The following is a 23,035-nucleotide window of genomic DNA, read 5'->3' on the forward strand; positions in this document are numbered from 1 at the left end:
ACAGTTGTAGTACGAGCTGGTCTTTGCCTTGAAGTGTCTTGTTCAGGGTGTTGAGATGATCGGTGAGATCAGCTAAAAGCCAGGGCCCGTATTCCTAAAGATTCTAAGAATCCTCTAAGAGAACTCCTATCTAAGCCTAAAAATTCCTAGCTAGGAGTCTTAGCTTAGGAGTGATTCCAGAAAATTCTTAGAGAACTCTTAGCAAGGAATGGACAGAAACTCTTATCTAAACTCTTCACCTATTTGGTATTAACAAGAGTAAAATGGCTCAGCTTTCATCAATTTCTGTGATTGCTAACCGGCCTAGAAGAAGCAGTGTTGGTTGGTGTTCAAATCTTCCACAAACCAAACAGCAGTGGAGAAGAAATGAAGTAGGAAACCCAACTGGACAAAGGAACAGTGTTTGCTTCTGGATCAACTGGTCAATGAGAATAAAAGTGTTTAGAGACGTAGATTTGGCTCCAAGTCACTGCTGCATTGTTGCATTTTTGCATTTTTCCTGTTGCTAAATACCTCAGTGTTGTGATGACTTTCATTTCCGGTGATACAGTAGTCCCTATAACGCGGTTCACCTTTCGCGGCCTCGCGGATTTTTTTTGTGCAATTTTGCATGCTTTTTTTTTTTTTTTTTTTTTACAGCGCATTGTTTTCTGCGTCCTGATTGGCTAAGGGAGAGGCTGCTTGTCGTCTTCTGCGTCCTGATTGGCTAAGGGACTGTAGACCATTGTCAATCAATCTCCTCCATACGGTGTCTACAGAATTGTTGCAAATTTACATACAGTATCTTTGATCGCTGGCAGTGTGACTGAAGTGCGGTATGTTTGCAAGTTATTGAGAAAAGTGTATAAAGTGTGTAGTGAGGGGTTTTGCAACCTTAAAACATTTATAATCATTGTAAAAAATAAAGCTGACTACTTCGCGGATTTCGCCTATTGCGGGTTATTTTTAGAACGTAACTCCCGCGATAAACGAGGGACCACTGTATTGCGATTGTAACAAGCTTGATTGTCATTCAGTGTTTGGAGAATATCTCTCCTGTCTCTTCTTTCAGCCATTTTCTCCTCTGCTTAAGAAATTCCTAAGCCTCCTAAAAGTCCTCCTCCCTGCTCTTAGCAGATCTCACCTTAGGAGCACTCTTAAGAGCTAAGATTCTTTAGGAATAGCTTTTATCTTTACTAGGAGCTACTCCTAACTTTGAGAGGGAAACGTCATGATTCTAAGAATTTTCTTAGAATTTGGCCACGAGGAGCAACTCTTAGCGCTAAGAATCTTTAGGAATACGGGCCCAGGTCTGCCAACCATAGAGGGTCACTGAGCTCATGAAGAGGTCTGCTCTTCTCCTTCAAAAACTTGTCGATGTTTGATCTGGGAATAAAACCAGAATGGTAGAGAAGGTCCCCATATTCAGCATCGACATCAGAGAGGAAAGCTTGAAATTCCCCGTGGTAGAGCCCTCGTGCCCGAATTACGTTGACAGTTTTCACAACTGTTTTGATCACATCACCAAGCAGGACTGTCTTGGCACAGAGGGCTTCTTGGTGGATGATACAGTGCATTTTATAGCCTCGCCTCTGCTCTCTCGCACCTGGAGCCCCGTCCGCTGTAATTCAACACAGCTTCAAAACCTTTTTGCTGATTGCTTGCTTTGTAGACATACTGCCTTGTTCAAGACAGTAGCTCCACCTAGTGTTAAGACTAAGACGTGCAATACACTTACAGTTTTTCTCAGTTGCTAAAACACTAAAATCCATTGGCTGAAGAAAGTTCTCAGTTGCTTGAACTCATTAAGCTAACTGTTCAGTCTGTTGTCAATACCTTAAACCATTTCACATGGTTTAGCAAAACTCTAAACACATTCTCATTCTTAAAACACATTCTGCACTCTAATGCACATGTCATCCATACTGGTAAACACAAGTGGCAACAATTACATATAAAGAGAGCAGAAATGTCATTGATTGAACACAATCAGTCAAAATTGATTTCACTTCTTTCAAATGATGTGACAACCAATATAAGCCAGTTCAGAGAGCAAACAGGTTGTTGAAGGTGGGAATGAGAAAGTGTGAGAATGGACAGAAGAATTTATGTGAGAGGACGAGGACGAGTGCGTATGCGAGGTGGAGGACGAGGAGAAAGAGGAGGAGGGCAAGAAAGAGAAAGAGGAGGACGAAGAGGAAGAGGAAGAGGAAGACAAAGAGTGGAAATATCCGATGAAATTCGAGCAACAATCATAGACCATGTTGTTGGCTGTATATGGTACAATAAACAAATTGTATGGCCCTGAACATTGTGCTTTCCATTTGTTTTCAGTACTGACTGCTCAATAGATTTCGACTGGTTACAGGTTCATATCATCAAAGAACAAGAATTACAGTATCACAGAGATAAAGTTTTTGAGATGCAGGGTACAGCACTGTAAAAATAAGGGTACAAGAAGGAGGAAGAACAAAAAAAATGCAAAGAGCAAAACAGTAATTTCTGATCAATTTTGAGCTTTTTGTATAATGACAGAAACATATGAAATTTGTTTTGAGATTAAAAATGTACTTCTTCCTGAGAACTATATGTTTTGAACAATGTGTTTTCTATTTTTTGGTGTATTGTTTACTGACTGCTTGATAGTGTATGTAATTTTGAGCAATTTGATTATTATTTGAGAGCAGTGTTTGATTTTGGGCACAGGTAAAACTGTTTTGAGGCCAAAGTTTCATTTTGGGCACACGTAAAACTGTTTTGAGGCCAAAGTTTCATTTTGGGCACACGTAAAACTGTTTTGAGGCGAAAGTTTAATTTTGGGCACACGTAAAACTGTTTTGAGGCCAAAGTTTGATTTTGCAAGAGGAGTCAGAGGTTTTGTAAATCGTGCTTGAAGCTGAGGTTTTGTGTTTAAGGTTTTGAGAAAATGGAGCAAGGTTTCAGAAATTGTGTCTTAGCAATTGAGAAAAACTGTAAGTACAAATATCATGTGTGGGCCATACTCCATTATATTTTTAGATTTTGATACGGGCCAATGTAAATTGGATGGCGGGTCACAGCTGGCCCGCGGGCCGTAGTTTGGACACCGCTAATCTAAATGAAGAAGAAAAGAAACAGGGAGGATTTGTGTGGATATCATCAGCATCATAAAATCACAATCAAATGATAAAGTTGTGAGAAAACTACACAAGGTTTAAAAGAACACGACATAATCTGTGAATGATCAGGATAACATAATAATCATTTACTGCTGAATTAACTAAGGTTCATTCAAAGAGAGAATCTGAATTAATTAAGAACACTGGTCCTGAAAGATGAATCAACCCTAAAACGTGTCTGTAGAAGAATAAAGTTTAATCTGCAGAGACACAGCATCTGGTCTGAGCTCAGTGGGACCTTCTTCAGCAGGACGTCCAGAGCTGCTTCCACAACCAAAACTCAGAGGGTTTGAGATGAAGTGTTTGACGTCAACATCACAGTGAAGCAGGTCTGAGAATGATGATGAATCTAAAAAATAAAACCGATTACTTTACAGTCATTTTACATCCGTACTGTTTAAACGTTCTGTTTATGCTTTTGTGTGTTTCCAGATCCCACCTCCAGTTTCCTTCTCACTGAGTCTTTGTGCAGTAAAACCCGATGGAGACGAGCAGGACAATGACCCCCACGGAGAGGACGGACGCTCCCACTGCCAGGCTCATGTCAGACTGTAGCTCAGACTGTTCTGTAGACGCACACATATCAGTTATATGAAGGTCACACATGCAGAATAAAGTCTCATCTGATTTTAATAAAGTGTCCCCGTCACACAGGACCACAGTGGGACATCATCTCTGCTATGAGACGGAGACAAACATCTAGGACGGGTCCGTGTAGAGGGAGAATATTCCTGAAACTAAAGTCCACAGGAGGCAGTGAGTGATAAAACACTGTCACGACAGCGCCACCGTGCTGCCAGATACAGAACTACAGCTGAGTAAAGTCTTAACGCTCTCAGACACAAACAGATTCTCAACACCTGATAGTTAAGCTATAAAAAGGCTTCAACTCAGTGAGAAGAGGAACAGACAACTGCACAATAACAGTAAACACAATAATATCAGAGGAAACTACTTCTACTACATCTTTGAGTTGGAGAAACCAGAGAAACCCTACCCTTGCCCTCCGTATCCACCTCCACTGTGTTGCTCAAAGGAAGAAAATACTTTTACCATTTGACATTAAGGGAATAAATACTGGGTAAGTCTTAGACCTCAACTGTGTCATGTTCACATAAAAACTAGAAAACTAAATCAAAGCATCGAGAAACTATAATAAGATAAGATGTGATTCATCCCACAGGATGTTTCTCATTTCCTGCCGGGAACAGTCGTCCTCCTCTAATCATCTCGTCGTCTTACCCAGTCTCAGCAGCTGAGGCTCTTGTAGTCCCATGTGCTCCACCATGCAGGTGATTTCTTGACCTGTTTCCTGCTTGTAGTCCAGGTAGGAGTGAATCTGGCTGGCTGCAGTACAGGTCATAAGCTCCACCTCCTCCATGTTAGTGGGCGGGACCCGTCAAATCATTTATTTTCAGTGATGGTTATAATGTTGATGAATGTTCAAGTGTCAGTTTTTTGGATAAGTTTAGTTTTAGTTAATTAGTTGACACTATAGAAACAGGATGTGACATAATGCCGACTACCAGTTGCCATGCCAACCGCTCTGTGAAGCAGTCCCGTGGGAAAATAAGTCCAGTGTATAATCCATCATCTCCTTGTAACAGGTGGAGGTAGAGCAGAGCGTAGTATTAATTAAACTAAAACATGAGTGAGTCTGGAGGAAGTGTGGGCGGGGCATCAATATCACGGCTCCACGTGGCTCCGCCCTCAGACCGTACTGATCAGACTCTGGATCCAAACTCACAAGATGGCGCCGCCCGTATCCCCGGGAACATACAGTCAGTTTGACCAATGAGAGGAAGAGGAGACTTTAGCTGCAAAATAAAACACACAGTGACATGAAGACACACTGTCGCCCATAAAGCTGTAATAAAATATGTTTTACCTCTTCTAATAAAATGATTATGATTTATTCAGAGGAATGTGTCTGGGGATTTCACCCAGAAACCTTGTGGTATGTAGCCTGCCACCTGTCAGACAGCTAACATTGAAGAGAGCTGCTTGAAGAAACGATGAAGACAACGACTCCAAAAGTGATGCAGACTAGTCTCAAAGAAAGACAGACCCGAGCTGATCCAGACCTCGTCGGCTTCATGGACTCATGGAGAGGAAACAGAAACAGATTTAGAAACAAGACCAACAACAGCAAACGATCATAACGATGTCAGCTACAGCACTCTGAGATCCTGACTGAGGTTACTGAGCCAGAACATTAGGACCAGTACTGTGAATGACACATACATGAACGCTTTAGAGGCACTCGGAGATGTTTTACATTTGTGCATCAAAATGACAAAATATCAGATTTTGACTCAAGTTCTGGAAGTAGACAAAGAAAACAAATAAAACAGAAATATTACGGCACAAACATCACATTTATTTTATGACATGAGACAGGGTTTGGTCAGCGGTTCAGCTCAGTCTCTAAGAGAAACAAATCATCTGTTTTATTGGAGTCGTTGTACATTAATATCATATGGATGGGAGTTGAAGGTGTTTTTTCATCTAAATATCAGAGGTCTTGATAAAACCTTGACTTCATGTGATCATTCTAATCTTTACCTTCATGAGGAAGAAAAACATATGAGTTTCAAATAAACAGAAGAAGGCATCAGGGATCAGGTCAATTCTTAAGAAAGCAGCAAATTACCAACCGCCCACACCTCACATTGTCTTGGCTAGATTAGTTTACTGAGAAACTTAGTATTTGAAAGCAAAATATTTCCTGTGAATTTTGATATGAAATCTAATCTCATTTGCAGGTTTGACCATGTAAACAACAAGTATGTAGCTGAACATGGTCAGAGGTAACAGTGACTGAAGACCAAAATAAGAGACTTCCTCTCTGAGATACACCAAACTCTGTATCAGAGATTTCCATATCAGCGTGGACCACGAGATAACATTCAACATGAAAATGAATCTGCACTTCACCATCTCAAAAACAGTTATTTCTTCTTTGTTAGATGGCTGATATTTTAGTTTTGTCCTAAATCTCCAGGCTCTAATTTCTCTGAGAATTTTTTTTTTTTTTTAAAGCTTGTATTTTGATGTTAAACAGACACGTGGTACCTTTGAAGCTGTATTATTCATCTAAAACTTCAATAAAATACAGTTAGAATCAAACCAGGCATACAAAGACAGTTAGTACAAGTATAGAAGTGGTAGAAGTAACTATGACCTAGTGTCTAAAAGGATTATATGTAATATACAGAGTACGTATCTGCAGTATTGACATTTTGAAAACATTATATACATAGAGCCTATGGAAAACAAAAAAAAAAACAAACAAAAAAAAAACAAAAAAAAACAAAGATGAGACAAACTCATCCGGACTTTTTGTGTTTGTAGAAGACGTCTCCTCCAAGTGTTCAGCTCTAAATGATGGAGGAGAGTTTAGGTTTTTATCACCTGAAGGTCACATGACTAGAGTCTGGTAATCACCTAATACTCACCTGGACTTGTAGTCCTCCTGAGTATCTCAGATAGTCGTTCAGCATAAGAGATATATTATTGTGCTTTAGACAAAATCCCACCTGGGATATCCACATGTTCTGAGTGATTGTTTGTCCTTGTGGCTACAGTATACTCTACATAACAATGGCAGATTCTTCTAATTAACCTGCTCTCACTGATGCTCTTCTCACTTGGCATTAGATTTCACTTCAATGATTTGAATAAGATTAACATTCATGAAAAAAAATAAGCAGCTTGTGGCCCATGGAAATTTTTTAATCTTTTTAATTACAAGATGTTTGGGGTTTGACTCTGTTTTGGGGTTTCACTCTGTTCTTCTACAGATGAAATCTATTGATAGTTTTCTTTTTCTTCAGTGGAGTTAATTATTGAAATAAGATGGAGGTGCAGACTCTGACATTAACATTCGTCCTGGGCAAACCGATCAAAATGTCTGCAGTTGCATCACAGTGATCTGATCTCAGACATCAACAGATCACCAGTGACCTGGTTCCTCTGAAGATGAAGCTTCCAGGGTTCAGGTCTACTCTGAGTCTTTGTCTCTAAAACAAATCTGATGCATGTGGAGACACATTTATATTAAGACCAGGTGGAGACACAGGGACTGAGAGGTGGACAGGTGAGATCAGATTTACCAAGTTGGATGTTAATGAAAGGTCAGAATGGGGCCCTAGAAAGTTCTTCAGCTCTTGACATGATGACACACTTTAGTACTGTGAGTTGTTCGGCTGTACCTTCAATCGGCTAGGCTTTCTATTAAAACATTAATTCATCTATCCTTTTATCTGACTTTTCACATTATTGTTTAGTTCATAGTTGTCGCAGAAACAACAAAACCATTGCATTATGATGTACATTGAACAGTTCAACTAATCAGTTCATTTAGTAACTTAATGGGCATTGCAGCTACAGTGAAGCTCAAACTAAGTCATCAAGGGTAGACTAAATAAAACACTAGAACACAATCAGTTTAAATAAAGGCCTGTGGGTTTTAGTTATTTGGACCTGATGACGTCACCACTGAGAGTATGAAAACAGCTGAAGGTTTTCCAAGTTTGCGGGGGAGGAGCTTTTTAACAGGATATAAGTAAAGCTGTAGGCTGGAAGCTTCACTTACGATTCAAGACTTTCATTCAACTCAGCTGAACTACAAACCTTCAGCAGGTAATGAAAAACCTAAAGGAGAGTTTGGATCTCATTTAAACCTGTTAATCTTTTCATTTAGTTTTTAGTATTTTAGTTTCTTAAATATTGAAACTGTAAACATTTCAGTCAGTTTTTAAAACTTGTCTTAAAACCCATTTTTATTCCTTGGCCTTTGACCCAGCATAAGACCCTGCTTTTTCTGCTTTTGTTTAGTGCTTTTATTGTTTTATTGTTTTATTGTTTTTAGTGTTTTTAGTGTTTTATTGTTTTTAGTCTCTTAGTGTTTTTACTATTTTATTGTTTTTTAATAGTTTGCCTCACCAATGTACAGCACTTTGTTTCAGCTGTGGTTGTTTTTAAAGTGCTTTATAAATAAAGTTGAGTTGAGTTGAGTTGAGTTGAGTTTATGTCTTGTCTTTGTTTAAAAGGATGAATGTGTTAAAAACACCTGCTTTACCTCTGAGAGTATGACTTTGATTTAGAAAGTGTTTGGTTTTATACATGATGCTTTCTACTTAACTCAGGTTGGAGACATGGATTCAAATGAGAATGTGGCAGCTCTGGGTCGACCTTTCTCACTAGGGATGCTGTACGATGCCCGGCATGATAAACTGTTCACAGGTAAGATGTGACTTATTGTGGCAATTTATGAAATTAGGGATCCTATAACAAATTCTGTACATTACAATGTAAAAGATATCCAACAAATTTTTGAAAAGTTTTAAGAGAATCTATATAGCCAACCCAAAAAATGTTTTAGACCACATAAAATTTCCCAAAGTGAGTGAGGAACAAAATAAGTTTCTAATTAGTGAAATTACAGATGAAGAAATAAATAAGGCAATAGCACATTCAAGAGTCAAGAAAGCACCAGGACATGATGGTTTTCCAGCAGAGTCGTACAAGGAGATAGAAGATCTACTCACTCCTATAATGAAAGCCACGTATAACCATGTGCTTAAGTTTAGACGTTGAACTTAATATAACTGATATAGTATAGTATAGTGTCTTCAGTATAACATGATGTAGGTCTAAAGCAGCACAAGCTGCAGCACAGTTTCTAAAATGTTTGTACAAGTGAATTAGCTTATCTCAACAGTTTTAAAACAAACTGAAAATTACAGCCTTTGTGAAGGAGGATTTACTGTAGGGCTGTTAATAATAATAACAAATCTCAATTTGTACACATAAAAAATAGGATATGAGCAGATATATACACCAAAAAACAGGGTTTTGTACAGTGACTATATACAATAATGCAGAGTACGGGCCAACCCGCTCAATGAGGCGTCTATATATCTTTGTCTATGTTCACACCCGCCGCCTTTGTTTGCTTTGTTGTTGTTCAGTTGTTATTCAGAGATGACTGATATTAACACGACTATTAAAACCAGTAGCTACTGTACCTTTGAGAGTATTAGTGTAAAAACTGACCACACCATCAGATCACAACAGCTCCTCATTTATTGCAGCAGATAATGATTTTAAGCAGAAATTAAAGGGTCTGGTTACAGCAGCAGACTGAGTGTAAAGAGAAAACCAACCACAACCTTCTCTCACACTCAAGCTACAGATTTTATTAACACTTTTATAATCGGCCTGTAGTTTTCTGTGAAGGTTCTCAGTCCTTAAGGAACTGGAGGAATCTGTTTTGATCCTGATCCCGTCTTCCAGAAACCCTACAGGTCCAGTTTCAATTGTTTCAGGTTTGTTGTTGATCTCATACTAATCACACATATGAAACAACATAATTAATGAGAGAAAAGAAATAAAGTTTGTCCCGGAGATTTACTGCACAGGACGGATCTTCATGCTGATGGACTTCAGGGAGTAGCCATAGCCCCTCCACACCACTCCAGCAGCATAGGTAGAACCATCACCTTCCCAGCGATAAACTCCGCTGGGGTTTGTGGTGTGACAGGTGTTGTACCAGAACACCCCCACATATAGTCTGGAACAGTTTGAAGGTGAGGAGTCCTGATCTTTGTCAAAAGTGGAGAACTTCTGTCCATTGTGATATGTCAGGGAGTCTCCTGTAGAAACATGGAGAAGAAACAGCTGAACTTCAGATATGATGGAGCTAGGCCTTTGAGGGTCTTGTATGTAAGGAGGAGGATTTTAAATTCTATTCTAGACTTTAAAGGGAGCCAATGAGGAGAAGCTAAAACTGGAGTTATATGATCTCTCTTGCTAATTCCTGTCAATGCTCTTGCTGCGGCATTTTGAATCAATTGGAGGCTTTTTAAAGAGCTATTTGGAGCCAGACAGTAATGAATTACAGTAGAAGACTTTTTTACTTCTGTGAAAATTTTTAACATTTTTCATTTTCATGTAGAAAATCAAGATCAACTAGATGATCCCAAGCGATCATAAAGGGGTCCATGCTGTGCCGAAATCGCCCCTGAGCTGGACACAGAGGCATGAGTCACCAGTAGCGCCCCCTATAGACCGTATTGCACCAAACTTGGTGGGCTTGTAAGGAGTCATCCACAGATTATTATTGCCAAATTTCAAGCAGTTTACTGTGGTGGTTTGTGAGATATAAACATGTAGTCGTTGTAGCGCCCCCTACAGCCCGAATTTCACAAAACTTGGCATGATTGTACGCAAACATATTATAATGAAGGTTGTTAAGTTTCATAAGGATTGGGTGAATACTTCAAAAGTTATAGGCCTTGAAGTGATATGAAATGTGTCTGTGTCACCTGTAGCGCTCCTTGTTGACGTAATGTCACGCAACTTGATGGACTACATGAAGTTAGCTATTGCAGTTTTTGAGATATTGAAATGTTGCTTTTGTAGCGCCCCCTAGAGACCAAGGGTCACAAAAGTTGGGGTGCTTGTATAGAATCATATTATTATCAATGACATGAAGTTTGATTAAGTTTGGGTACATACTTCACAAAATATTAGCTTTGGAGTTAAAGTGTGCCACACCATAAAATGAATTAGCCATTAGCTTTGTAATCAATAACCTGCTGAAGTTCTTTAGAGAACTTTTCATTATCTTTGTCCATAAATGATACATGCCAAGTTTGGTGAGAATTGGATGAACGGGCTAGGAGGAACCATAAGGGTTTAAGGCATTCTTCCAATATGACGAACTCATTTATTTCACCTGGCTTCATAGATAAATATACTGCACACTAGTGAAAATATTTGCAGTGTTTCCAAACAATATTTCATATGGGAAGCAGGTCAAATATGAAAAGTATCGGTACAGGACCTCCAACACTTTGTTTTACTTACTATACATATGCAAAGAACACGCTAAATAGCTATGGTTTGTCTGTGCTGTAACACCTGAACACACAAATATGAAATGTTACTGTTAATCAAATGAAAGATTTAATTTACAGATAGGTATTTTTTATTTTCTACAGATTTCACACTGTGGGATAAAGTAACTATTGAGAAGAACAGAAGTAGGCAGATTCAGAACAGCAGTACATATGAAGTTACGACATCAGACACCATTGACTCCAAGTCGACTCTGCTGGATGTTCAAGCCTCTCTGAAGGCCAGTTTCCTGTCTGGCCAGATTGAAGTTGGAGGATCTGCCCGTTATCTGAATGACAAGAAGAAATTCAAGAAACAGAGCAGAGTGACACTTCAGTACAAGGCTACAACTTCATTTGAACGACTGACGATATCTCATCTTGAAGCCAAAAACATGCAAATAAAAGATGTGACCAAGAAGTGCTCTGCAACTCATGTTGTCACCGGCATCCTTTATGGGGCAAATGCTTTCTTTGTGTTCGATAGCAAGAAGGTGGACAACAGCAGTGTTCAGGACATCCAGGGCAGTATGGAAGTTGTGATAAAGAAGATCCCATTGTTTGATTTTGAGGCAAAAGCTAAAGTCCAGCTGACTGATGAAGAAAAAGAATTGACAGAGAAATTCTCCTGCAAATTCTACGGTGACTTTATTCTAGAAAGCAACCCTGCAACATTTGAAGAGGCAGTGAAAACCTACAAGCAACTTCCACAGCTACTTGTCCAAAAGGAAGAAAAAACGGTTCCTGTCAAAGTCTGGCTAACGCCGTTGAAGAGTCTGGATCCAGAAGCTCCTGAGTGTGAAGGAGAGATTTGTGTTGCTTTACTGAGGAAAGCTGAGAATGCTCTAGAAAGCATCAGGGAAATAGAAATGAGATGCAATGATGCTCTGGATGAGGAAGTGGTCAAGCATTTTCCACCCATCCACAAAAAATTGAGCAAATTTAAAGATCTCTGTGAAGATTATACAAAAACACTCAAACAGGCCATGGAGAAGAAGTTTCCTTCCATCCGTGCAGGTACCGAAGATGGTAGCTCTCTGGAAGAACTCTTTGACAACCAGGAGAAGTCACCGTTCAGCCAGGAGAACCTGGACAAGTGGCTGGACAATGCAGAGAAAGAAATCAATGTTGTCAATTTCTGTGTAGAAATTATGAAGGGAACAAAGATCGCCCCAAACGAGTCTGATCTTTACCGAGAGATTCTGGTCCCAGGTGTAGAGCATGCTCTCTGCTTTGTTTTCACCTCTCTGGAAACTGACGACCCCTTCATGGACCAGATGGCCGACTGTCTGCATTGGCATGAAACACAAAGTGAGAAAAAAGTCACTCCACCTACACGAAACAAGTGGTTCTTCTCAGATGAAGTGTTCACCAAGATGAGACAGAAAGCCACAGAATTCTCTAAAATTGTCAAAGACCTGAGTAGCAGCAGCAGATTTCGTTTCCTAGTTGCAGCTGAACCCAATGAGAAGTTCCAAGGAGCGACCATGTACCATTACAAGGATGGCATCCTGATCACGGAGGATTTTTCAAAGCCAGATATTCCCGATCCCACAGCTGTAACAGACAGACGGGATCTAATGTGGTGTAAGTATCTTTTTGCCAATTTCTTTACATTTATATTTTTTATTTTGTACTCATCAGCACATTGAGGAACTTATTTAAAGAATTAAAATGACTTAATGAGACTGTCAATCAGAGTGAATGGTGATAACTGGTCACAGATTGTTGTCTTGTTCTCTCCATCAGACTACTGTGATCTCACCCTCGACACAAACACAGCAAACACTTACCTCACTTTGTCTGAGAACAACAAGAAGGCGACATGTGGAGACTGGCAGTCATATCTCGATCACCCAGAAAGGTTTGATGGGGAGCCTCAGGTTTTGTGTAGAGAAGGGCTCAGTGATCGCCATTACTGGGAGGTAGAGTTGAGTGAGGGTACTTATGTTGGTGTAGCTGTCACATACAAAGGAATCAGAAGGAAAGGAAAAGGTTCAGAAAATAAGTTTGGAGACAATACCCTATCATGGTATGTTGATGCAAATAAAGATGTAGGGTACAGTGCATGGCATAATGGTAAAGAGTGGTACGATGATAAGCCATCTCCTGGAATCAAACGGATTGGAGTGTTTCTAGACTGGCCTGCTGGTCGTTTGTGCTTTTACAAAGTCACCTCTAACACACTGAGTGCCAAGTACTACTTCGAGACCACATTCACTGAGCCTCTTTACCCAGGGTTCTACATTTACAACATTCACAACTATGCTGCCCTGTGTCTAGCTGAGTAAGAACAGTAGAAAACACCTGCAACCACAATGTTAACTAAATACAAATTCATTATTTCACTCTAAGTTTATATTTGCATATCCGCCTAATCTATGTTTAAAGGTTTTGTGGTGCTAACCCTAACCTTAACTATTAATACCAGTGAGTCTAAACTTTATGCCTCATGTCTCTACTGATACTGGACCTGGACTCTACCAGACCACCAAAGGTGTCGTATCTGGAAGAAATACTTCAGCAGCAGATCCTTTAAGCCACCACCTTCTTCCCAAACTGCATCTAGGTGTCATGGCTTATCCTGCTGTCCACATGACTCTTTGGACCAGGTGACATCTTTTCTTGACTCCAGGGTCTAGTTTAGACACTCATGTTTCCAAAACAATCTTCTGACCTGTGGTGCAGTAGATTCTCAGTTGGTCTAGATCTCACGTCGTAGCCTTTGTTACCCTCGATGAGCTTTGGGTCCGAACACCTTGTGTCTGGTTCCTGATCAGTACTATCAGTCGTCACGCACCACTGCTGACTGGGACCATCCCTCAAGTCTCAAGAGGTTCCAATCAAGTCATCCAGACAGAACCATCTGGTCCTGGTCCATGGTTCAGTTCTTCATACCTGAACATTGATCCCACATCCACCACAGTGACTGCACCAACCATCTGTTGACTTGCTGTCTGATACATCCAGACCCTGACAGAATATCAGTTTGCTCCATCAGTGAATGGTCATCTAGTTTAGACTCACTGGTGTAAATATTCATTGTTTTTTGATTGTGGTTTTTGTTTGTCTTTTTCAAAGCAACAGAACATTATGTCACTATAACAGACTTTGAGAGAATATACCATATAATCACATTATGTTTCAGAGCATGTTGTTGTATTTTACATAGTTTAGTTGTTAAGGACTCTAAAGGGGATTCCCAAAATGACTCTAATGCTTCATATATAATCACTAATCCTCAGTCAACATTACTATTAGTTGAGGTGAATATTAGGTAACTAAAAAGGTAGTTAGGTAACATGTAATCAGTTATGTTTTTAAATGAGGTGTGAGAAATGTGGTGAAGGTTTTGAATGTTCATTCATTCATTCATCTTCTATACCCGGTTATTCCTGTTAAGGGTCGCGGGGGTCTGCTGGAGCCTATCCCAGCTGTCGTTGGGCGAGAGGCAGGGGTACACCCTGGACAGGTCGCCAGTCCATCGCAGGGCTAACACAGAGACAGACAACCTCACACAAACCTCACAAATTCACACTCACATTCACACCTACGGGCAATTTAGAATCACAATTAACCTAATGAGCATGTCTTTGGAAGGTGGGAGGAAGCCGGAGTACCCGGAGAGAACCCACGCAGACACAGGGAGAACATGCAAACTCCACACAGAATCTGAACCGGTGACCTTCTTGCTGTGAGGCATCAGTGCTAACCACCTCTCCGCCCGGTTTTGAATGTTCTTGTTATTGTTTAAGAACACAAGTAACTCAAGTATCTCTTCTTTACTTAAGTAAATGTAGTTGTTTTTATTTGGGATTCACAATGACAGCTATTAAAGTGACAAACCTTAAATATTAACCAAACTAACTAGTTGATGAGGTAAAATAATAAGTGTTATTACTTTGTTCTTTTGGAAATGTAAAGGTTTGAATCTACAGGTTATTTTCATAAAATCAATAAAGATGAATCCTGAGTTGAACATTGTGTACTGTTTCCTGTTTATTGTAAAGTCCTGTCAGGAGTAGGGGTGTAACGGTATTTCTATTCGTCCGGTTCGGTGTAGGCTAGTGGTGGGCGGATCTATCCAAATATCGATAATATCGATACCAATGTAATGAGATCGATACTTAAGTTTCAGTTTCTCTCGTTTCATTAAAGCGGCGACCTGACTGTGTTCTTCTAAACGCTGCTGTCCCAGAGCAGAGCAGGCTCATTTTGCTCCTCCTCCCCTCTCGTGTGTTAGTTGTACCGTCACGTGACTCAGCGGCGCCAGGTAACCAAGCTCCGCCCACCGCTACCAGCCAGGTCCGGCCAGCAGCAGCAGAGCATTACACACAGAGACAGAGACGGAGCGGGAGACAAAGAGTAGGGCTGTTTGGTTATATGTTCAGGCTGAAAATGAAACGATAGCAAGTTGTACTATTTGTAAAAAGTCTGTAAGATACAGTGGTAACACAACACACTTGTAAAAGTAGATGGAAAATTTTAAAATCCCCCGCGACCTGGCCCAGACAGACCCCTGAAAAGAAGAAAAAAAAAGAGCACTAAAGAAATGTTGTCTTATTTTTGTATTGTATTGTACTTCCTAAACACTTCCTTACATTATTTATAATATTTGTTGTGGAGTGATCATTTGTACACTTTGTTTATTTAAGAAAAAAAATCAAGAAAGTAGTTCAATGAAGGAAAATATTTATTTTATAATTGTGTTTTAGTTTCTGAACACTCTGCCTGAAAAAAATTTCTTTTTATTTGTTCTCAACTGATCATTTCGTGTTGCTTCTTGAAAAAAAAAAAAAAAACTTTTATTGTGATAATAAAGTATTTTCTATTTACTTATAAATTTTGCCCAAATACTGTACTGGATTTTAACTCACAAAAAAAAAAAATAAAAAAAAAAAATAAAAAAATAAATAAAAAACATAAAATCACAAAAACACTTAAATGCCATGAAAATTCACTGTAATTATTAAAATATTTCAATATCGGTATCGGTGATACTGGCCCTGTATTTACTTGGTATCGGATCGATACCAAATATGGCGGTATCGCAAACCTCTGGTGCACGCAGTTATATGGCGAATACGTCTGAGTGAGTCGTTTATTACAGTTTTTCTCCATTGGTTTGGCTCATTTCTTGAAACCGAAATTACATTCTCAAAACAACATGGACAAATCTCCAAACCACTTGGCAATTGTCCACAACAGAATTGCATTTCTCATTCATTTCATCAAGTTGCAATTGTCTTAGTACATGTCTCAATATGTCATTACATCTATTCAAATGATTAAGTACAGGTAGCCTTCATTTAGCACAATTTCCAAATGAATAGATCTTTTTCATCAAAACTGATTGTCGATTCTCAGTGTAATGGTTGTTCTCTGCAAAACATGTCAGCATCATTTCATTGTGTAAGTCATCACTTGCACAATAGTCTGTTCAATTGTCAAAATTAGTCAAGAACATAATACCATGAATACCATATGAATCTCTTGGAACATTTGATACATTGAGTACAGTAATTGAGTCAGGTGAAACTAGAACTTGACTAACGAAGGAGGTGTTTCACTCATCTCAGATGACCAATCAACTAGTATGTTTAGTTACCTGACAGGTGCTGTCTATGATTGTGAATGCTGCCAAACATATATATATATATATAAAGGTTGACCAGGACCATTACCATTTCTGAACATGGAGGTACCTGGCCAAGCAAATGAACAAGGGCAACTGCCTGCTCGAGGAAGAAGAAGAGGAAGAGGAGTAAGGATGCGTGGTGATAGAATAGGGGGAAGAGGCCGAGGAGCACGAAGACACCATGTTGTCCCGGATGAAATTAGGGCCACACTTATAGACCATGTTGTCAACCACCGCCTCACAATGGCGGAGGCAGGTCGCAGAGTGCAGCCTAATGTGCCTCGCTCTACAGTCTCCTCCATCATCCAAACCTTTCGCAGGGAAAACAGGTATGTACTCATAACAGTCAATAATTGAATTACAGTATATGTTGTATACTGTAGGACAGGACACTGTGCATAAAGCAAGAAATGTGTTAATTTACTCATTTACCTATTCATTTAGAGTGTGTGTGTGTGTGTGGGGGTGTGTGTGTGTGTGTGTGTTATAGGCCTGCAGTAATGTACCTCAATGGGATGTTATGATACTAATAATGGCAAGAAAAATATTGGAAAAAATAAACTATGGACTGGAATACAGTAGTATTCCAGTCACTGTTCAGTGATGCATTAGAATAGTGGTAAAGTTACTGTAAGTAAAGCAACAATACAATTTCATTGGTAACTCATTCTGTAAGAAATACATGAGGCATACATAATGAATGGAGTGTTGTCCTTTGAATTCTATGTCTAGGATTGAACAACAACCTGGCACGGGTGGCAGAAGAAAACTTCTCAGTCAGCGACAAGAACAAGGGATCTGTAACATTGTGATAGCAAATAATGCCATCACATTGCGTGAGATCCGTGATGCAATTCTACAAGACGATGCCATATTCCATAATATCAACTCCATAAGCATCTCCACAATAGACCGGGTATTGAAGAAGCATCACATGACCATGAAACAACTTTACAGGGTACCATTTGAGAGGAACTCTGATAGAGTGAAAGAGCTGCGGTACCAGTATGTACATGTAAGTCAGTTATCTTGTCTTGTGTATGATACAATCATCATTTGAAGAATATAACCGTAGTGTAAGAGTGTTCTGCATGAGTAATTTGATGTTTTCTTTTTGCAGACAATAATGGCATTGGAAGGAAATGAGACCCCTCACATCCTTGTTTTCGTAGATGAGGCTGGTTTCAACTTGGCCAAGGGCCAAAGACGTGGCCGCAATATCATTGGTCACCGAGCCACGGTGGATGTCCCAGGCCAGCGAGGGGGCAATATAACTATGTGTGCTGCCATTTCTGAGAATGGTGTGGCCACACACATCCCCAGTCTTGGCCCATACAACACACAGAAGCTCCTTGTCTTCTTGGACCACCTTTATTTAGATTTGGTTCCTGAAAATGAGAGAGGTCTCGTAGGACCTCACCTACAAGTTTATGTAATTGTGTGGGACAACGTCAACTTCCACCGTGGCCCGCTCATCAGGGCCTGGTTCGCTGGCCATCCAAGGATGCTCATGGTCTTCCTGCCACCGTATTCTCCTTTTCTAAATCCAATCGAAGAGTTTTTCTCTGCTTGGAGGTGGAGAGTATATGAGCATCACGCACAAAACCAAAGATCCCTGCTCCAGGCAATGGATGCTGCGTGTGAAGACATCACAGGGGATCAGTGTAGGGGATGGTTGAGACACGCACGCCGTTTCTTTCCTCGATGCATCGCAAGGGAGAATATCCGTTGCGATGTGGATGAGAATCTGTGGCCAGACAGACAGCAGCGTGTAGATGGCCAGGAGGATGAGGACGGTGGCCAGGAGAGGGAGGATGAGGACAGCGACCAATGAAGTTTTTATTTACAGCTTTATTTACAGCACTGTAGCCTAATAATGTGCTCATTTGCCTGTAATTTCCCTTGTTTTTTGTTTATGTGTTGTTTATATTACAGAATATTATGCTGTATACCTTTTCTTTCACTCTGATGTATGGAAGCTACTTTCAGTTTGTGAATAAAAATGGTTGCAATGTCCTTGGCAGTCTGAGTGCAATGTGTGATGTCAAACCTGAGGCTACTCTTGGCGTAAAAGCCTATTTTTCAGTTTTACACACAATTATATTCTGTTAGCTACACAAAAAAACTAGTACAGTAACCACTGGACTGGGCTAAGACTGAGAGGTGGACATAAAGAATATTTCAATGGCCTTCTGCCATAGTGACAAAATATTTAAACATTTTGACTTGCAGTGCTTACACAATGCCAAAGGGACAATGCATTTTGGGGGCACTGACTATTTATATGAGCAAGAAATTTAGTTTTGACACATGAGTGAACTGTTTTGGGAGAGATATGAGCTTTTGCAGGTGAACCATGGTGTTGTGCTGAACCATCCAGGTTATTTTGTCAAAAGCACCAAGAGTGTGGAGAACGTCCGGTCTAATTCGAGAAATGAGCCAAAGCAATTGAGAAGGATCTTTGCAATTTTGTGGCACTTGACTCTTTATCTGAGAAAGGAATTTAGTTTCAAGCATGAGTGAACAGTTTTGGGAGAGAAACTAGCTTTTGCAAGTGAGTAAGTGAGTTGTGCTGAACTGTAAGACTGTTCTGCCAAATGATCTTAGAGTTTTGAGAATGTAATTTCGGTTTCAAGAAATGAGCCAAACCAATGGAGAAAAACTGTAAATAAAAGAAAAAGTCGAGTACTCACTTCAATCCAGGTGGCGGTAATGAGGCTAAAAGCTGCCAGCTAACGTCATTAGCCTACAGAAGAAGAAAAACAGACGAAGAAGAAAAGACAGAGTGTGGAGCACAGATGTACTAAGAGAAGTGTGGAGCTTCATTTAAATCACCAGTGTGGGAACACTTTGGTTTCCCGGTGCAACATAACGGTGATGGGACGCGAGTGGTGGACCGGACAAAGACTGTCTGCCCACGATGTTTCACCAGGAGATGCTGTTCAATTCTGTATTGCCTTTTATTTTGTATTAGCCCTAGGCTGGAGTAATTGAAACACTCATTATTTATTTTGTAATATTTTCAAGAGATTTTCAGTTTTGGTACTATTTGAAATATTTGTTTGACAATATTACTAATGTGAGAGTTTGTTCACTGTTTACATTTTACTGTGTAATACAACACTGAAAATGTTTTCCCGTTGTACTGAACCCGTACCAAACCGTGACTTGTGTGTACCGTTACACCCCTAGTCAGGAGTATAAAATTACTAAAACAAATGTCAATAATAGTTTCACAGTTTCAGAGATACACTGAAAACTCATCAAGACTATTTTTTTAAAAATATGCAAATTCATATGGAATAGGTTGTTTTCTTAAGTTCAGTTAGAAGTCACTAACAGGGCAGAACAGTCTTGTAAAGATCTTTTTTACCATAGTATCCATCAACTAAAGGCAGTGAGTACTGTGGTCATCTTATGGTGATCTTATTTGACTATTATCTATATACCTTCATCCACACAATCACACAACTTTATTTTTAGTCTCTAACAGTGACGTCAAACAGGCTCCTCTAAAAACTAAAATGTGTATAAAACACTGGATTCACAGTCAGAGAGAGACAGCAGATAAAGTGATAACATCAGATCACACCAGGGTTTTGCTTTGCTTCTCATTTATTGCAGCAGATAATGATTCAGATGGATCCAGACGGCAGAGACATCTAGTGGAGGAACATGTTCATTTCAGATAGAGATGCTGTTGGCTAGCCTGACGAGCCAGACCCACATTAAATGTAGGGTCTGGACACTCTCCATAGCCAGGGCTCAACCGGAGGGGTGGGATAAACGGTTGTCTTTCAAACTCCCTCTCCACGCAATAGGATAGCGCTACAACCAATCAGAGCAACGAAGAAGGTGACGTAGTCAGAGCGACGGAAAAGAGAGTTCCTTTCTCAGAGAAAAGCTTAACTTCAAGTCTTTCAGAGTGGCGGCCAAAGCCGATTCGAAAGAAAGTTGTTCGCTAGCAGCAGCCATCGCTCTGGTAGTTCTAGCAGGATGGGGAATTCACGCGTAATTCACGGAACTTATAGAGAGCCGAAGTCCCGCCCCTTCCGATTGCCTCCATGGGACCTATCTTTCGAAAAAATATGAACGGCAGTCTATGGCGAAAGATAAATTATTTTCTGGTCCCGATCGACTTGTGCCTTGGATTATACATATATTGTTTTTCAGAATAAAAAATGATTTTACATGTCAAGAATGTCACAGTTTGTCGCAAGATAGTTCAGTAAAACGCTATGGAAAATACGTAATTAAACGAACTACAAGTCCAAGTCGCTTACCGCTTACCCCCATGCTGGCGCGTACAGAACCGACCAAAACTCCCTTCGTGTAACTACAGCTCTCAACATGACCCGATTTATAATGATTTTCACCTCGTTTGATGCTTCTGCCTTCGTCCTGGAAGAAGACGGTAAAGCTCAACAAGGAGACAGCCATAGTTCTCTCGCAGGTCAGTCATCATCATGTTAAGCCCGCCCACCGACTCGTGATTGGCCCGGTACATCTTGGATTTTTCGAAATCTCAAGTCAACGGAGAGTAACTAGACTGACCCCGGAAGCAAATGTAATTTGCTGCCGCTAGGGGCAGTCTAGATTCTAGGCTAGTTGTTGGCTCTAACACAAGTGAATTGCTTTTAAAATCCACCTGTATTAGACCTACTATACATGAGATGATATGATTAATTAATGAGACAGAGGAAAGAAATAAATCATTAAAGAGAAATATTCTGCTGTATGTTTGTCCTGGAGATTTACTTCACAGGACGGATCATCATGCTGATGGACTTCACGGAGTAGTCAAAGCCCCTCCATTGATACCACTCCACTCCAACAGCAAAGAGAGTTTTGTCAGCCCCCCAGCGATAAACTCCGTTGGGGTTTGTATTGTGACAGCTGCCGTACCAGAACGCCCCCAGATATGTTCTGGCACAGTTTCCAGACCAGGAGTCCTGGTCTTTGTCAAAAGTGGTGAACTTCTGCCCGTTGTGATGTGTCAGTGCGTCTCCTGCAGAAACAAGTATAATCAGACTATTACTACAAATGGTGACAGAGTCTTTCTCTACAGTCTGTCTTAACTCACCTGCTCCTCCATTGATGAATCCAGACACATGAATTTTGTATCCGTCACATTCAGCATCAACCTTGAATGAAGTGTACCGAGCAAACACTTTCTTTCCATCAAAGTCCTCCATGGTGACCAGCAGCTCGTACTTTTGCTTGGTTGTCAGGTAGTGGATGTTGTCAAGACCTGAACACACATCAACACACACTTTCATATCAGCCTGTAAAAAAGTCTCATGAAGTTAGTTTGACAGACGGATGTCTCACCGAGCCAGTACTCTCCAGCAGCGCTACCAAAGCCCAGCTTGTAGGGATCCCAGGGTCTGTAGAAGTTCACGGAGCCGTCCATCCTCCTCTGGAACACCTGGAGGACAACACGATTCATATGTGTTAATTATTGAGAAACCAGAAATGATGAAGTTGATTGTAGTTGAAATACTCACCGTCCAGCGTCCTCCTTCTGAATCCATGTCACAGTACACCTACAAATACACATGGTAGTAAATGTGATCCTTCAGTCAGAACTACAACCTAATATATTCCAACGCTAACGCTGTTATGGTTAATGCTGTTGATATCAGTTTGTATTTGTTGTATCAGATGATCTTGCTGTCTTCACATGGTGACTAACTACATTTAAACCTGGGTCCCAGAGATGGAGGAGCTCACCTCTACACCAGATCTTTCTCCAAGGGGATAGATGGTGTAGACTCCACTGTGTCTGTTGCTGTCTTGGTGGTGGATGTCGCTGCAGTCCAGCGGCTTGATGAGCTCAGTGCAGCTGGTCAACATTGGAGTCAGGAGGAGGACGAGTGATATCAGCTGGAACAGAGATAAAATATAAGATGAGACTTTACTGATCCCCAAGAGGAAGGGAGAATGGAGACTCCCTTTAATTAACATGGAGTAAGGTTTGAATCCTTACTAACTGCAGCCAGGAGTTGTGTTTGAATCTGGATCAGAAGGAAACTATAAGGGAGATACGTTCTTTACAGTTTTGAGACTCAAATAAAATGATTAGGCAATAAATGTTGTGGAGTTTGTAGTAAACAGAGAGTGATTTGAGACGCCACATGAAGTCCATTCAGTGAAACACAAACTACTGTATATAGGGAGACGGTTTAGTCCTATGGCTGCTCTGTTTAGTAGAAATTCTTGGCATGGTTTTCCTTAAGTTCTTGTAGCCAAGCTGATGACTGCTCTGGATTTCATGAATAGAGCAGATTACATTGAAGTCACATTTACCTCCATTGTCTGAATGAAGTAATCAAACTGTTGATGTTGGTTTGTCT

The 23,035-nt window shown here is 40.2% G+C and overlaps 2 protein-coding genes across 2 annotated transcripts; one reads left to right on the plus strand and one right to left on the minus strand.

Moving 5' to 3' along the window:
* Positions 1–8,296: 8,296 nt before the first annotated feature.
* LOC311504244 (stonustoxin subunit alpha-like) lies at positions 8,297–13,332 on the plus strand (the record flags this gene model as incomplete). Its single annotated transcript, XM_084567263.1, has 3 exons — positions 8,297–8,384; positions 11,147–12,628; positions 12,791–13,332. 3 exons carry the CDS (start codon positions 8,297–8,299, stop codon positions 13,330–13,332), a joined length of 2,112 nt encoding a protein of 703 aa, XP_084423389.1.
* Positions 13,333–20,989: 7,657 nt separating this feature from the next.
* Positions 20,990–23,035, minus strand: LOC311503995 (microfibril-associated glycoprotein 4-like). Its single transcript, XM_084566936.1, has 4 exons — positions 22,413–23,035; positions 22,187–22,225; positions 22,011–22,107; positions 20,990–21,930 (listed from the first exon to the last, which is right to left on the minus strand). Exons 1-4 carry the CDS (start codon positions 22,644–22,646, stop codon positions 21,434–21,436), a joined length of 867 nt encoding a protein of 288 aa, XP_084423062.1. The 5' UTR covers positions 22,647–23,035; the 3' UTR covers positions 20,990–21,433.

The sequence above is a fragment of the Chelon labrosus genome (assembly GCF_963514085.1).
Source record: "Chelon labrosus genome assembly, chromosome: 19".
Taxonomy (NCBI): Eukaryota; Metazoa; Chordata; class Actinopteri; order Mugiliformes; family Mugilidae; genus Chelon; species Chelon labrosus.

Excerpts from the sequence above, each read along its gene's own strand:
- LOC311503995 (XM_084566936.1), bottom strand. The coding sequence starts at position 22,646 with ATGTTAATTAAAGGGAGTCTCCATTCTCCCTTCCTCTTGGGGATCAGT. Across the intron at positions 22,108-22,186 it reads CAGAAGGAGGACGCTGGACG|GTGTTCCAGAGGAGGATGGA; the intron begins GTGAGTATTTCA and ends GTTGTCCTCCAG. Across the intron at positions 21,931-22,010 it reads TGCTGGAGAGTACTGGCTCG|GTCTTGACAACATCCACTAC; the intron begins GTGAGACATCCG and ends ATGTGTGTTCAG.